We start from the raw sequence: 17,682 nt of genomic DNA on the forward strand, positions 1-17,682 counted from the left end.
GGCTCAGGGAGGGGCAGTCTTCTGCTGAGACTGGTTGGGGCTGAGGGAAAAAAACAGGAAAAAGACATGCCGTGAAGGGGGGCAGAGATCGATCACTAATGATTAAATGCAGAGTGATGCATACGGAGCAAAAAGAGAAAGAAACAGTGCATCATGGGAACCCCCCCACAATCTACGTCTAAAGCAGCATAACCAAGGGATGGTCCAGGGTCACCCGATCCAGCCCTAACTATAAGCCTTAGCGAAAAGGAAAGTTTTAAGCCTAATCTTAAAAGTAGAGAGGGTATCTGTCTCCCTGATCTGAATTGGGAGCTGGTTCCACAGGAGAGGAGCCTGAAAGCTGAAGGCTCTGCCTCCCATTCTACTCTTACAAACCCTAGGAACTACAAGTAAGCCCGCAGTCTGAGAGCGAAGCGCTCTAATGGGGTAATATGGTACTACGAGGTCCCTAAGATAAGATGGGACCTGATTATTCAAAACCTTATAAGTAAGAAGAAGAATTTTAAATTCTATTCTAGAATTAACAGGAAGCCAATGAAGAGAGGCCAACACGGGTGAGATATGCTCTCTCCTGCTAGTCCCCGTCAGTACTCTAGCTGCAGCATTCTGAACCAACTGAAGGCTTTTTAGGGAACTTTTAGGACAACCTGATAATAATGAATTACAATAGTCCAGCCTAGAGGAAATAAATGCATGAATTAGTTTTTCAGCATCACTCTGAGACAAGACCTTTCTGATTTTAGAGATATTGCGTAAATGCAAAAAGGCAGTCCTACATATTTGTTTAATATGCGCTTTGAATGACATATCCTGATCAAAAATGACTCCAAGATTTCTCACAGTATTACTAGAGATCAGGGAAATGCCATCCAGAGTAACGATCTGGTTAGACACCATGCTTCTAAGATTTGTGGGGCCAAGTACAATAACTTCAGTTTTATCTGAGTTTAAAAGCAGGAAATTAGAGGTCATCCATGTCTTTATGTCTGTAAGACAATCCTGCAGTTTAGCTAATTGGTGTGTGTCCTCTGGCTTCATGGATAGATAAAGCTGGGTATCATCTGCGTAACAACGAAAATTTAAGCAATACCGTCTAATAATACTGCCTAAGGGAAGCATGTATAAAGTGAATAAAATTGGTCCTAGCACAGAACCTTGTGGAACTCCATAATTAACTTTAGTCTGTGAAGAAGATTCCCCATTTACATGAACAAACTGTAATCTATTAGACAAATATGATTCAAACCACCGCAGCGCAGTGCCTTTAATACCTATGACATGCTCTAATCTCTGTAATAAAATTTTATGGTCAACAGTATCAAAAGCAGCACTGAGGTCCAACAGAACAAGCACAGAGATAAGTCCACTGTCCGAAGCCATAAGAAGATCATGTGTAACCTTCACTAATGCTGTTTCTGTACTATGATGAATTCTAAACCCTGACTGAAACTCTTCAAATAGACCATTCCTCTGCGGGTGATCAGTTAGCTGTTTTACAACTACCCTCTCAATAATCTTTGAGAGAAAAGGAAGGTTGGAGATTGGCCTATAATTAGCTAAGATAGCTGGGTCAAGTGATGGCTTTTTAAGTAATGGTTTAATTACTGCCACCTTAAAGGCCTGTGGTACATAACCAACTAACAAAGATAGATTGATCATATTTAAGATTGAAGCATTAAATAATGGTAGGGCTTCCTTGAGCAGCCTGGCAGGAATGGGGTCTAATAAACATGTTGATGGTTTGGATGAAGTAACTAATGAAAATAACTCAGACAGAACAATCGGAGAGAAAGAGTCTAACCAAATACCGGCGTCACTGAAAGCAGCCAAAGATAACGATACATCTTTGGGATGGTTATGAGTAATTTTTTCTCTAATAGTCAAAATTTTGTTAGCAAAGAAAGTCATGAAGTCATTACTAGTTAGTCAATTCCCTCATGTGAGACCACACTTAGGCGTAATAAGATATCAATAACTAGCAGGACATTCAGAGTAGACCTCCACCAGTGTCTAACAGTGCTGTTCTTTGATCCTGATTGATGAACTTAGATACTGATCTTCGATCTGATCAGTCATCTTCCATCCTGATCTTTGACCTGAAGGTTGTTTTCAGTTAGTTTGTTTTTGTTGCAGATCAAACACAAGATTCACCATCTTGGTTTATGTTATTAGGACCCTTGATCTCCTCCTGATCCTGGTTCTTTTTATCCTGAAATCAGGATTCATGATCAGTTCAGTGATAAGGTTCAAAGATCAAAGGTCAGGATGGTTCTGATTCCTGACTGGAATGAATGCTCAAAAATCAAATGCAAGAAGACGACAAAAATGTAATCAACTCTTCATTCTGCTGATGTCAGGTGAAACAGTTTCCATAACAATGTGCCTCTTCTGTACAGCGTAATGCACCAATAAACATTAAATTCAGCTTTAAAACTCACTGTTTCACGAGAGCATCACAGGATTATGATGATAAAATCACTCCTGTAGGCGGAGTAATCCTCCGCTGGATTACCGCTGTGAAATACATTCAAGTGCTGAAGCAATTTGGTATATTAAGGCATTTTAAGCACGGGAAGGCAGCGGGTCGCTGGAGCGGGCTCTGTGCTGGACCCCATGTTGGCTGGAAATGGCGCGCAGATGGCAGCGGTGCCATACGCAAAGGGTCAGCCAGCAGCTGTTGTCACGATGTCGAGCAGACATGCAAACGGCCCGGCGACAGCTGCGTCCTCTGCTGCTGCAGCACCTGCTTTCCTCACTGTTGCGGCGGCAGCATGTGCACGGATCCCAGTGCCACACTGACAAACAGATGCATACATGGCGGCTGTGTGGAACTGGGATAACAGAAAACGACGCTCTGCTGTGTTTTGAAATTAGTCGACACGGCCCTTCTTTCATTTGCCTGCAGCCTCTTTTGTTAAGATGCAAAAGGTCCTCATTAAGTTGTTCGCTCTCCTAATTAGAATTCTGCGACTAAAGAATTGATCCTGCTCCTGGCACGGAGAGACCGCAGGAAAATGACAACCTGTGCAGGTCAGCCTTCGATTTCCGTCGACGATTCTCATTAGCAGTCGGAATCCGACATTGGAGCGCAGCGAGCAGGTGATTCTGCCCATGGCGAGTAAAAAGTCAGCACTCGGACCGGGAGTAATTAGCTCCCTTTCAGAACCGCTGGCTGCACGACAGGAGAGCCTGAGACAAGGAGGAGCATGGGAAAAGGGCTGCAGCAGGCCAATCTGTACGGTGCACGCAGCGCGCTTCCACACCAGGCACATAAATCTGACTGAATACTGGCATGAAAGGCAGAAGTGATTATCTGGGATAATCAAGCATTCACTCTCCTCATGGTGGAGAAAAGGCAGTGTATGGTAATGAGGAGCGGGAGGGGGGCCACGGCGAATGGTAATCTGCAGCATCGCTCCGTGGTCACTCCTGCAAAAACGAGTCACGGATGCAGAGACTACACATTTAGGAAGGATTTACGATTCAGACGTGTCGCTAGGAGGGTTACGCACTTGTTTTATGACTGGTAAGATAAGAGGAAGTATCTGCATTTTATGTGCGACACTCATAACCGTGAAAACGCCTCTGACAGGTTGGCTTATGTCGATGTCATTGAGGTGTGAGATCTCTGCAGAATTTCAAGTGGGGTACATTACGAGAGGTGCCTAAATCTGGCAAATTAAATATTAATGACGAAGGCGCTCGGCTGCTTTGTCTTGTGCAAAAAAGAAAAAAAAAAGCGGTATTGTTGAACACAACTGAAGTGACAATCGGCAAAATATCATCGGCGAGAGAGCGGGTGTAAGTGCGGGGACGTACAGATGATTGTGTTTGCCGAATTTATGTACAAGTGCGGTTTTTGAGTGCCTCTGGTGTGTCAGTAAATTTTCTTTGAGTGCACCACTGAAACCCGCTGATACACTCAGGCTGAGAGACTTTTATCTCCCTCGCCACTCCGCCGTGTCTGGGCCTGGCCATTCTTGCATGATTGACAGACCTCGATCTGGACGGCCGGGATTAAACCTATCAATCACATAAAGCTCACACACACACACATGCACAAAAAAGGCAGGACCACAAAAAAAAAAAAAAAAAATCAAGGCAGTAAATTCAATTGAAAGCACAGAGAGAAAATTGAGGTGAAGAAATATAGAAGGCCATTACGGCGCTATTGGGCGATAGGAAAGTGAGGCCTTGCAGGATTTAGTTTCAGATGACTCCATAAATTCATATCAAATGACTGCAGGATTAAAATATCAGTGAGGTTACTGTAAACACCGCCGCGTCTTCTCTTTGTGTCGTTTTCGGTTTGGTTGTGTTCAGTCAAGGACAGCCTTTAGTGGGAAACCATTAAAGTCCTCTGGATAACAAATCCACATCAACAACTCGTATTTTCTGCTTAAAACAGCCTTAGAGGACGTTTCACTTCCTGTTGACTTTGTTACGTGTGTGTGTGTGCATGTGTGAAGGTCACGTGTGTTTGCAGGACAGATACTCACGTTTTATGGTTAATTCCCCGTAATTGGACACTCCAACCCCTTTGTCCGAGTGGACTATGCAACGGTAGCGGCCCGAGTCGCCCTTGGTTGTGTTCTCGACATCGAAAGTGCCGATGAAGCGGCGGTTGTTCCAAGGTTTGGTGGCTTTCATGGGTGCCTCTCGTCCGCCGATGCCCTGCACGGAGCAAACACAGCTGAATGTCCAAAACAAGAAAACACACACAGGAAAAAGTCAAGCAGCAAAGCGGCTTGACCTCATCTTTTTGGATGCGTGTTTGCTGTGCGCGTGTGATGGCAGGAATTCATCAATCATACATGAGCTCACGCACGCGCACACACACACACACACACACACAGCGGGCTCTCCCCAGCTGTCACCCCTCACAGCAGGAAGATGGGGGACATTTGTTCATTAGAAATATTTCTTCATTACTGTCATCGGGGGACTTCACTTAATGTTTGTTTTCCAGCTCCTGCACTAATGAGGACGTGTTTGTTAAAATGACGGAGTACCTGGCAGAGGACCTTTACTCGGTGTCACGCTCCCACTGATCACACACGTGACAGTGTGCTTAGCAGCCGAGCCGGCGGGGTTACGTCTGCCAGATGCACTGCCTTCGCTGCTCGGAACAAGGTCAGTTCAAGACTGCCGTGTAGCGTTGGCGTGCCAGATATAACAGAGCGTATCCTCAGAGCCGACATCTATATAGGTTAAGACGGGACCGCAGTGATCTGGGACAACTCAAATCCCTCCCCGGACTCCTGCCGCTGGCAATGTGGCAGGCAGGTGAAATTTCAAGCACAAGGGTAGCACAGGAAAGCAACGTGTGAATGTCTTTGTTTGAAAAGCCCAGTTGGTCTTTTTTTTTTTTTTTTTTAATTTAAAAAAGCAACGTGTAATTCCTGAAATCACCGCCGGCTTCACGCAACGTCATAGTGAGGCTGGAGATCAGTTTTAGGCAATTCCTAAAAATAAGCAACGGGATATGACAATTAGTATGTCGATTAAAAACAACGACAAACTACATTTCAAAGGCTGATTAGTTAGAGTGCTGTGCAAAAGTCTGAAGAATACGAGGTCTGTGAGAAAAGTAACGGACCTTTTAATTTTTTTCAAAAATTATATGGATTTGATTCATATGTTTTTACGTCAGCCAAGCTTGAAGCTTCTTGCGCATGCGTGAATTTTTCCACACCTGTCGGTTGCGTCATTCGCCTGTGAGCACGCCTTGTGGAAGGAGTGGTCCAGCCCCCTCATCGGATTTTCATTGTCAGGAAATGGCGGAATGATTTGGGCTTTTTTTCCATCAGAATTTTTTCAGAAACTGTTAGAGACAAGCAGCTGTAAACCATTCGAAAAATTTATCTGGCTTTCTGTGAAAATTTTACGGGCTTCACAGAGAATAAGGAGTGTTACTACAGCTTTAAGGATGCCCCACAATGGCGCACGGCGCACCGCGCTCCGAGCCGCCATCGAGAGGCAGAAAACACCACATCATTTCTAAACGGATCGCTGTGTGGAGCTGGGACCGTCGTGTGCAATTTCTCTGGTTATCACAAGAGCTGGACATCAGCCATTTTCCGGCAGATTTCACTTTTAACAAGAGATTTTGTCATGGAAAGCCGCACGGAGGCTTCGCGCGTCACGACCGATTCGCTGATCGAGTGAGACAAAGGAACAACTCCGTTTCGGAGTGCCAGGGGACAAGTTGGGACATGCCCAGCTCTCCACAATTTCTCTTATACTCACTGGGCTGGTAAGCATTGAAAGCCGAGATAGACATGTCCCAACTTGTCCTCTAACACTCCGAAACGGAGGTATTCCTTTGTCTCGCTCGATCAGCGAATCGGTTGTGACGCGCGAAGCCTCCGCGCGGCTTTCCATGACAAAATCTCTTGTTAAAAGTGAAATCTTCCGGAAAATGGCTGATGTCCAGCTCTTGTGATAACCAGAGAAATTGCACACGTGTTATTATTCTGCCATCAATAGGCGAACAGAAACTCAGAACTGAAAGTACAAGTATTCCAGTTTCACCAAAAATCAAATGTGAATCCCTTTGCCCATTAAACAAACCACATTTTTTTAACATTGATTGAAGACCACGGCCTGATTCATTTAATTCAAATGGTAAATGGACTGCATTTATGTAGCACTTTACAATGATGCCTCACATTCACCCATTCATACACACTCACACAGATGTTAGGATGCCACCATGCAAGGCATTCAGGGGAGCAACTCAGAGCTTAAGGACCTTGCCCAAGGGCACTTAGTGTTTTTCTGGTCTGTCAGGGGTTTGAACAGAGGATTCTCTGGTGTCAAGCCCACCGCGTAACCATCACCTCATTCATTCATTTTGTGCCACTTATCTGGGTCCAGGTCGTGGTGGCAGCAGACCAAGCAGCTCATCCCTATCCATGGCTAACTCCACTAACTCTTCCAGGAGGATTCTTACATCTGGGAATGACCCTAGGGTCAGGACTACAAGTGAGGCAAAGACTTCATAGTGCAAAGTGGTTGGACACAATTGCAGGATTCGGTTGTGAGTTCGACAGGGTTTAATGTCAGTTTGAGCAGGGTTCAGTACACAAACAGGCTGGCCATTACAAGCAAAAGCATCACGGCATTAGGCAGAGAACAGGGTCCAAAAATCAGGCAGGCAGGTCAAAAACACGGGAAAGAAAAACAGGACTAGACACTCTGAAGAAAACACTCGAAAGAGGCACAAGGCACAACAAGCTCACAACCAGGTGAGGAGAAAAGGTGCAATGACTAAAGAGGGGGAGATTAGGAGGAAATGCAGGACAGGTGTGGTGGAAGGATCTGGAACCGGGCGTGACAAGCAGGAGGGAGGACAGGAGGGAAACACCCAACACCAAACACAAGACAAGAAAAATCCTCCAACACAAAACCCAAGAAAGAACAAAAAGACAACCAGATAATACAATAACAAAACCCCCAACAAACCCCACAACCCCGATCATGACGAAAGTAATTATAAAAAGTCATTCAGGGTCACCACAGCAGATCCATTGATTGATTGTTGATTTGGCACAAGTTTTGCCCTTCCTGATGCAACTCCACATTAACCGCTTCGCCACTAACCCTGCCTCATGACCACAGGTGAAGATAGGAGTGTAAATCAACTGGTAAATCTTCTGGGATTAAGCAATGGGCTTGATACCAGAGGATTCTTGGTTCAAACCCTTGTCAGACTGGTAAATCACCAAGGGCCCTTAATCCCTAGTTGCCACTGGTGTGCAGTTGAGCGCCTCACATGGTAGCACCCTGATACTGGTGTGTGAGTGTGTGAGTGAATCATTGCAAAGTGTAGGCATCATTGTAAAGCACTTTGAGTTTCTGATTCAGGTGAAAAGTGCTATATAAATGCAGTCCAATTACCATTTTGGGTCAGTGAGGTTCTGCACCTGAGGTCCTGCAGATGCTATACTGGTCCATCATGGTAAAGAAAGAGCTGAACCAGAGCAAAACTTGATTTATTTTATTTTCATTTATTTATTAACTTCCTAACTTACTTTAATGTGCTGGTACCTTATGGGGTGTCCTTTGTAAAGTTGCAATATTCAAATCTATGCTTCAATGTTTTTTCCACACTGAGCCATAATGACAGGATGCGTACCCTCTGGTGTACACACAGATTTGTCCTCTTAACAAACTAAAATAAGACTGTTAAAAAGAAACAAAAAGTAAAACCTGATGGGGAAACAGAGCCTCTTTCAACTCTTGGTTGTACCATTTTGCTCTGGTGTCTTTTCTGTCTGGGGTGGCAGGAGTAAAGGAAGAGGAACATGAGGATGGTGAGGAGGAAGCATTACAGGAGGCACAAAAAATGCTTCACCTCAGGGAGCTTTGGTGGATGACCCCTGCTCCCACATAGTGCAGCAGATAACTGAAACAATTGTGCAAATGGTGATACAAGGACCAAAGTTGGCACAAATACTCCTTAGACATTACTCTTTTGAAAAAAACCGACTAGCCACTTGAAGTCTCAATAGGCGGCCAGGTAGGGGTCAATTGAAGAATTACACAGGGGTCAAAATTAAACATGCTCAAATCATTTTGACAACTACACCACATTATTTGTCTGATCGTAAAGATTCCAAAAAGGTATAGTTTGGACTATCTATGACTGAATGATCAGGAGTTATGGGGTAAAAACAGCAAAAATGGTGACAAAGGTCAGTTTCAGTTTGTACAGGGGTCAAAAGTTAAAGTTCCTTCAATTTAGGCAAAAAAGTGATGCAAATTATTGGTTGAGCTAATAGGATTTATAAATGTAATAGTTTTGACTGTGTTGAATGCTTTGTCTCCAAAGTAAAGGTCAAACAAGGTCAATGTCCATTTGATTCTACGACATGTGACATATGTCACCCCGTAACATAAGTAAACATGATACATGGTCCAAACTATTCCTTTTTAAAAGAGTGTTACCTCAACTAATAATTTGCACAATGTTTTACCAAAATTGGAGCAACTTTAAGTTTTGACCCCTGTACAAACTGACACTGACCTTTGTCACCATTTTTGCTGTTTTTACCTCATAACTCCTGATCATTCAGTCATAGATAGTCCAAACTATACCTTTTTGGAATCTTTACGATCAGACAAATAATGTGGTGTAGTTTTCAAAATGATTTCAGCATTTTTAATTTTGACCCCTGTGTAATTCTTCAATTGACCCCTAATTGGCTGCCAATTGAAAATTCAAGTGGCCAGTCGGTTTGTTCAAAAGAGTAATGTCTAAGGAATATTTGTGCCAACTTTGGTGCTTGTATCACCATTTGCACAATTTTGATCTAAATATTCTCTTAGCCGCTGCACTAACAGCATGAAGAACGTCACCAGAAAACCTCTCCCTTCTGCGTTTACTGTCTGAATAGAAATGCACCAGTTGTTGGTGCACCTGTCCTAAAGCCAGTGACAACTAACAGTCTGATTGGTTTATTTCATGTTACGCCCAAAACATGTCCACAGATTAAGTGGCTAAATATAACCCCTTTGCATCCTATTTTGTGCTCAGATTCTACACAGTGGAAGAAGAGTCCAGCACATCCCAAATGCAGATGCATTGTACTTTTCAGACTGCAGATCATCCAGATCGAGCCCAAATTCTGATAACAGCGTCGGCGTCTGTTCCATCAGCTCAGCTCAGAAGTTCATTCAACACTTTGACAATAAAAAGCTCACTCACTTGAAGCCAGAGGCGGAAGTTGTCCCTCTTGCGCCCATTAACGGTGCAATGAAACGATGCCGTCTGTCCAGCATTGACCTCCACTCCTTTGATGGTGAGGAAATGAGGGGTGTTCACTGTGGGGGGGGGAGTACTCATCAGGCACCAGTGTAGACATTTCCATACAATTAAATCTTGAAACAGTGGAGAGTTCAGCTTCATTTGGCCCAAACTTTAACAATTTCAGGTTGTGGAGCCGCTGTCAGAGTCCCAATCAATACTGTGTTCAACAACAATTAAAAAACACATGGATGGATATTGCTGTATATTTCACCATTCTTTACAAATCACGGCGACACACTATTACTATTTTGCAAGGAACGTTCCTCCTAAATCCTGAAAATGAGGCACCAGGGACCAATCGCTGCAGTGCACCTGTTAAAAACACAACTTCTGCTGTCTCTTACCATCAAGCTTTTCTTGATTGGGAAGACTTTTATTAATATTATTATTGCTATTATTATTGGAAAAGCTGTTATGTTTTCCAGATGTGCTCATTTCCAGTAAGTTCACTGACTGGGATCGTCCACCAAAAGTAAGTTATGTAGAACATTTCTGATTAGTGCTGCTATCTGCATAGAAAAATAGGGCAACTCAGTGTAGTGACCTTGATTCAGCACGTAACCAAATCTCCAAAGACTTGGCAAAAGCTAATTCTATTACTTTCACCATGAAGATTTCCACTTCTCCTTTGTGTGTGTGTGTGTTTTAATATAACCTTGTCTTGGAGCTACACCTTATTTATAACATTGTCTTGTCGATCTGTGCCACACCAAAGCAGAAAAATCTATTTTCTCATCAACAACGTGGTTTTTAATGACAGAGGGAGCCAGCAGACCACCTGGTGACATAACCGTACCTTTGTACCACATTTTCGAAGCGGCCATATAAATAGAAAACGAATTGGCCATCTTCCACCGAGGACTTGCTCTGATCACTTTGCTTATTGCTCAGAGAAACCCGAGTTGCCGCTGAGCGGTATATCGACCCACTCGCGCTTTTACACATTCAAACATTGATCATGTTGCGCGCCCTCATTGATTTACTCATATACATTTACATGCAACACCTATCATTGTATAAATCTATAGTATTGACATAACATTTGTCAGAATTCGGCTGCTCTGAAATGGTTACCAGGTCATTAGCACAGAAGAATCAGATTCTTGACACGAAAGCTACGCAGTGCAGATGAAGTACAAATCAATTGATGAAAATCCGTGTGTTATTGATTGAGATGTAGACTGCAGAGTGTGAAACCTCTGAGTGTAAATTCAGAGCACCGCGCAGATTTATAACGCCTGTAGGCGCGTTTGCAATCCTGAGGAGCTCTTATAAGGCCCACTGCAGCAGCCAATCCCAAAAGCAAAAGCTGAAACGTTCTAAATATTCAAGTGATTACATGTTCATTAGCTCTGCGACGCACTCTCAAGTGCTCGTACTTTGTTTCAGCAAGGGCAGAATGGATCCCCAACATCTGAGAGATGAGATTCTTTGCCGACTTTCCTTAAGGGAGGAGAGAAATTGTGAAAACCAAACACAGTAGGGCTCTATTTGTTTTTCATCTCTCTCTCTTCTTTTTCATATTATGTCTTCGACCTCTCAAAGGATGCCGTTAGCACAGTGCTGTACCCTGAATACACTTCACTGTCAACTGTCTTTTCATAAATCTTAAGGGAAGTGGTGAGAGGCTGATACTTGAGTTTGACTTTGCCATACTCTTTGAAGGCCTTTATTTTCACGAGTCTGCTTTGATGAGAAAAATGCTACAGGTATTTTGGAAGGTGTCAGGGAAAGGACAATGACTGATGATATTCTTTTATGAGGAAGGGAAAAAGGACTTACTGCACTGATGGCCCTGGACCACAATGTCTTTGATGGCCAGCAAACCACGCTGCCCTGAGGTGACAGCTTCAAACACAATCTGCGGACAGAGAGGAGACTCATAACACCCAATGATAAATGGAAACGCGTCTTCAAATGGTGCATGAGTGAGGCTGGTCCTGTGCACCATCAGGTCCGGCTCCAGCTGATGTGATCAGCTTTGAACGAGGTCGCATCTGGTCACACAGCTACAGGCCACTGATGTTATTTCTACAACACTGACAGGTGTTCAGACAAACAAGGGTTAAATTAATTTGTCATTTGTGGCTATTGTCACATAATCTAGGCAAAAACATTTGTTTTAAATTCCGCTTGACCATGAAACTGACACTGGTGGCACAACAGACAAAAGATGTCTAGTTCCTCCAATCAAACAAACCCACATCCTTCAGTTCTTATGAGTAAAACCTGATTTACGCTTCTACAGTTCTGTAACTCCGTGGCTACACAATGACGTCAATGTGAGTGTGACCCTTTCAAGGTTCTCCATCATGTTGGTGGGTGTCGTACTTTCTTTCCGCCTGCACCACCACTATTCCTGGTCTTTTTTTTTTTTCTTTTTCTGGACTAATCTGTCTCATAATGACCTACACGTCTTTATACAATCATCAACCTCCAAACCAACGTTATGTGCAGTTTCCCTCCATGAACTGCATGTCATCTTTGTAGTTTTTCGACTCCATGTTGTAAAGTTGGTCATTTGTGAACTTTTCTGCCAACATTCACTTCCTGTCTTCCTTTGAATGTCACACACTTGTCTGAGTGTTGAAAAGAAATGTTCCCATTTCACAATTAATGGGGATGCAGACCGATGAAAGGAAGTGGTATGTTAGTTATTACACCACTGGCCTTCTGGCTGATTCGCATTCTGGCAAGAGATGATGCCTGATGCCTTCCTCCTGCCCACCTAGTCTTAAAACGGGTACCTGACTGGTTCTGGTTAGGGAGTTAAGGTGGCGAGGAACAGAAAATACCACCCTACATCATCATACCATGACCCATTACACGTGCTACTCTCAGTGTCTTGGATGTGAGACTTGCCTACTTGTGTGTTCGGGAATCATTTACATTTAGCGGTGAAGTTCATGTCTCTGGATCTTCAGCCGTTGAGATTGAGATGCTTGGGAAAAGTTTATGGAGTTATCTGGTCATTTGACAGAGGTGTTTGGTAGTGCTGATACCTTTGCAGAGGAATGAAGGTCTAAGTCTTGAGGATCCTGGTGCTGCCTGTCTTACTGTATGATTATAAGACTTGGATGCTAACCAGTGACTTAAGGCGATGACTAGATGTCTTTGGTGCTCAGTCTGTAGGGTAGCACTGGAATGCCTTCGTGTAACAGGAACAATTACTTTGAGAGATTAAGGGAGAATCCCAACTACGACATTTTGGCCAATGTCTCACATTTCTCTGGACCTGATCCAGCATGCAGGTGCCTCAGGTCTGAGGACCCCAGCAGCTGAAAAAGGCTACGGGGACAACCATGTTTGACTTATCCGCATGACTGCTTTAAAAACATGGTGGTGAATCGGCTCTCTGCCTGTCGGCTGTCATTCAGGACGCAAGGCCCTTCCATCACATGGACACAGCGACACGTGGCACCAGCGCATACCACCAGACCTGACCTGACCTGATTAGCATATATTTTTACTATTAGAAGGAACTCTCCTTGCATTTCACAGTTGTCGTATCCGCTGTTGCTTGCTTGTTGCGTTTGTTGCTATCTCTGACAACAGAAAAGCCCAAATTGAGCACATATGTGCTGCTCAGGACTAACATGAGCCTATTTTAAGGAACAAGTTTACCAGCAAAACAAATGGTCCTCAGCCCTGACAGAGGGCATGTCCCAGCAGAATGTTTGAGTTATGTACTCCCTGGTCTGCAGCGAGATAAAACGGGAAACAAAATTCCAGTCTTTACCAAACGCTGGGTGTGGTGCAGAAAGCCGTCACACCACATATGCAGGGAGACGACACATGTTCCACATTCCATTATTCCCAAAATATAACTGTATTTTATCCAGTGAATGGTATATATTAACGGGTATGTTGTATGTATGATGTCATCCAGTGATTTGTGTGCTGCTGACTGCAGCCAGGACACACACACGTCTGCCACAACTCCTTTTGTGGCCTTTGAATATGAATGCAGAGATAGTGTTGTCATCTGGGTGGCAGGAGGATGCTTTCGGATAAGGTTGTCTAATTATGAATTTCTTTCTTTTTTTCTTTTGGTCTCATGAAATATGAAAGTGAACATCTTGGGTGGCAATTATAGCCTCATTACAGGCAGGAAATTAAAAGGCCAACCACTCCATATACCGCCACCAAATGAACTGGCCCCCATTCTCTAATTGAAATCCTTTGTTTGTGCAACGGACATCAGTTACTCGGCCTAATGGCTGTGATATAATTGATTCCAACACCAATGATAGCGTTGTGCATAACTACGTCTGACCCACAAAGTGGAAATATTCACTTGGGACAAAAGCTGTTGAAGTCACAAGAAAGATCACCATTCTCATTTGTCAGACTGACAGACAGTGAAGCCGGCGCTCGGTGCTACGTCACCTAACCGGCTGTCCCAAAGGGACCTGGCTAAGTGCTACATTACAGCACGATTGATTAGCTCTGTGATAACCTCTATAGGAATCAAGGAGACATTTGGGTTTTTCCACCCTTGCTGGTGCACTGCTCCACCTCAGGATAATGAGTTTGCACCCCATGTAGAATTTGAATATAGTATCTGCTGGCTATGAAAATGCTACGTTTCCCAGAAATTATAGTATTTTGTACAGTGGTTACTGGTTTTGGAAACACTGCACATGATTCAGGGATGTCACGATTCAGGGATGTCAAGACAGAAGAGTACTTAGGTTTATGATGACAGAAAGTCTTACCAGTAATTAAAAAATAATTTCAAGTATCAGATGGTTTCCCTTTGACAATTGCGTAGGTTACTATGCAATTAAAAATACCCATAATTACTGTCATGTTGCTAATTAGTGATCATTTCAAGCATCATTCTGTCTTTTCTTCTCCGAGTGTGTTCATGGTGCCACTTTCCCAGAAAAAGTTTAGAGGCAGACCTCACACAAAGACTGGAAAGTTCACATATCGGCAAGCATGTGTCACTTTGAGTTACAAAGACAGCTCCAATGATTAATTAATGATGAACAATCTGGTATTAATTGATAATTAAATTAATCATCAGCATCAATCATTTTTTAAATGACCAAATTATGGTCGCGAGAGGCCACATCGCTTATAAATGAATTCAAAATTAGTAAAGGCAAAAAACACATTTGAAAAAAGAGAAAAATGCAACAAAAAATATAAAAAGAATCTATATTAATTCAACAACAGGTAGCTGCATCAAAAAACACAAACAAATCCAACCTGCAGCACATGCAACAATTTAAATTGACGCGTCTGCTGCAAATTGACGCATTGCAAAAGAAATAACATTTAAATGAGCACCTGAACTGTTGCAGTACACTACAACATTAGAGCAATGTTGCTTGAATGTAATTTGACAATATCAACATGTTCTGAACCACACAAATTCACTTTGTTCTTCTGCAAGGTTGCTCTGACACAAATGTAACGGTGTTGGAATACGTCAGACTGATTGCTTACTAGGTCTTAATTTGGAGGTGTTGTGACCTCTCTCAGCCACCATACCAAATTCTGTAACTTTAGCTTCTCAAATGTGAATTTTTATTCATTATATCTGCCAGCGAAGTTGGGTGGAGGTTATGTTTTTTCCCGTTTGTTTGTTTGTGAATAGCCTGGAACCCTCAATTTTCCATATATTGTTATGAACTTTTTACAGAAGATTCATATCCTGATAAGCAAGAATGGATTCAGTTTTCAAGGTCATAGGTCAAAGTCAGAAAACATCTTGGAAAAATCCCTATCTATTAATACTAAACGAATATTCAAAAATTCATAACTCTGTCAAAACAGATCAAATTTCTTTCATATTTGATAACCTTATGTAGGATGATGTCCTTTGTTGACTGAAAAAGTTTGATCTGGATCTGATCCGAATTACAGATTTTGTGGCCATTTACATTTAACGTTGAAAACCCATTTAATGTATATTTTACATTATATCTCAATCAAACGTGCCCCAATCACTCTCATATTTGAAAGTGAGGTGCAGACTGGCACTCACTATCACCTGACAAAGTTTGATCCAGACCTGATCTGGATTGTGGATTTTGTGGACAATTGAATTTAACATTGAAAACCCATTTAATGTATATTTTAAATTATATCTCAATCAAAATTGTCTCAATCACTCTCATTTTTCTGTTCTGGATTCACCTACACCACCAAAACTGGATGGAGGTTCCAATTTTATGTCCGTTTGTCTTCCAGTTATCAGTCAGAAACCAAGTGTCAAAAAGCAATGATAAATTGTGCACAGCAAAAATAACCAAAGTTCTGTGAAAATTATCTGAAGAATTCAGAAACCTAAAAAGCTAGGGGAAAAAAATCTGACAACGCCACAAAAAAAAAGAAAAAATAATGATTCAAGTGCATGAACTGAATACATTCTCCTGACATTTGACCACATCTAATTTAGCTTATGAAAAGTCACTTCTAACAGGACTTTGACCTTGAAAATCTTTTCCAAGCTAAAAATTTGTGGAACTGGAAGCGAGTGTTGGCAGAGGTTTGTGCGCGGTGCTCTTTTTTATTTAATTTTTTATTCATTCATAACTTTGTTGCTGTTTCTTCTTTACTCCTCTCTGACACTAAACTTAATATTATTGGGTTGTGGACAAAACAACACATTTGTTGGCATCATCTTTGGCTTTGGGAAGCACTGACTGACTTTATATATACACACAGTGGTCCCTCACTATAACGCGGTTCACCTTTTGCGGCCTCGCTGTTTTCCGGATTTTTTTTTTTCAGTCCAATTTTGCATGCTTTTTTAATTTTTTTTTTTTTTTTTTTTTTAACAGCGCATTGTGTTCATGCGTCCTCATCAAGCAGGCTGGTCGTGGCACCGCGAAGGGAGAGTACGCGCATTGTGTTCTGCGTGTCTGTTTATAAGAATCGTGTCACCCAGAAGAAAAAAGAGCGCCAACAACTACCCATAACTGTGTTCTTCACTCAGAAAAAGACACCTGCAGCGAGGTGTCACTCAGTGGAAAAAGACGCAACAGCCAGGATGAAGAGGCGCGATTAGAGGAACTGTGAAATACTGGTCAGTCACTATTAATAGTTTCTTATGTGTCCAACCTCGTACGTTGATCGTTAAAATTAAATTCGTTAGTTCTAAAAGCCATCATAATTATTTAAAGGAAAACGTTCTATTTTTATTTCTCAAACAAATGTTTGGGCCTGAAAACAGGTTAGTCTTTTTTTTCTACTCAGGTTTGAACTTTGAGAGTGTTTACACACGAGAGAAAAGTGAGAAAATGTTAATGCCTGTTTGAGAAAAGTGTATAAAGTGTGTAGTGAGGGGTTTTACAGCCTTAAAACGTCTATAATAATTGTAAAAAATAACGCTGACTACTTCGCGGATTTCGCCTATTGTGGGCTATTTTTAGAACGTAACTCCCGTGATAAACGAGGGACCACTGTATATCTGCTGCTGCTACAAATACTGAATGGTTTGCACTACTGCACTATCCCACTTTTACTACTACCTCAGACACTACATTGCAAATACTTGTGCACTTTACGGTTCTTATTGTCGAAATGTCATGTCCTGTCATCAGTGATGGAAGGTGAGAAACGCAATTTTGATTCCTTGTATGTCTAGTACATGTGAAGACTTAACAATAAAGCAGACTTTGACTTTGACTAATCGATTTTGCAGCTGTATAACAGTAGGAGTAGATAACCACGGAAGTGTACTGCATTCACTGGATTAAAAAAAATTGACTGCTGAGCTCGTAATTACGAGAAAAGATAAGTGGCTAAATTGTTTTATATATATATATATATATATATATATATATATATATATATATATATATATATATATATATATATATATATATATATATATATATATATATATATAT

General features: G+C 42.1%; 1 protein-coding gene across 6 annotated transcripts in view; it reads right to left on the reverse strand.

Annotated features, from left to right (window-relative positions):
- Window positions 1-17,682, reverse strand: part of LOC117521153 (receptor-type tyrosine-protein phosphatase mu-like) — a 467,264-nt gene that overhangs the window by 274,726 nt on the left and 174,856 nt on the right. For all 6 annotated transcript variants that reach the window (XM_034182503.1, XM_034182501.1, XM_034182498.1 and 3 more), the window contains 3 exons: window positions 11,597-11,675; window positions 9,713-9,828; window positions 4,500-4,674 (listed from right to left, as the gene is read on the reverse strand). In XM_034182503.1, coding sequence (XP_034038394.1) covers window positions 4,500-4,674; window positions 9,713-9,828; window positions 11,597-11,675 — 370 coding nt within the window. The remainder of the gene's footprint in view (window positions 1-4,499; window positions 4,675-9,712; window positions 9,829-11,596; window positions 11,676-17,682) is intronic.

This window comes from Thalassophryne amazonica, chromosome 12 (genome assembly GCF_902500255.1).
Source record: "Thalassophryne amazonica chromosome 12, fThaAma1.1, whole genome shotgun sequence".
Classification (NCBI taxonomy): domain Eukaryota; kingdom Metazoa; phylum Chordata; class Actinopteri; order Batrachoidiformes; family Batrachoididae; genus Thalassophryne; species Thalassophryne amazonica.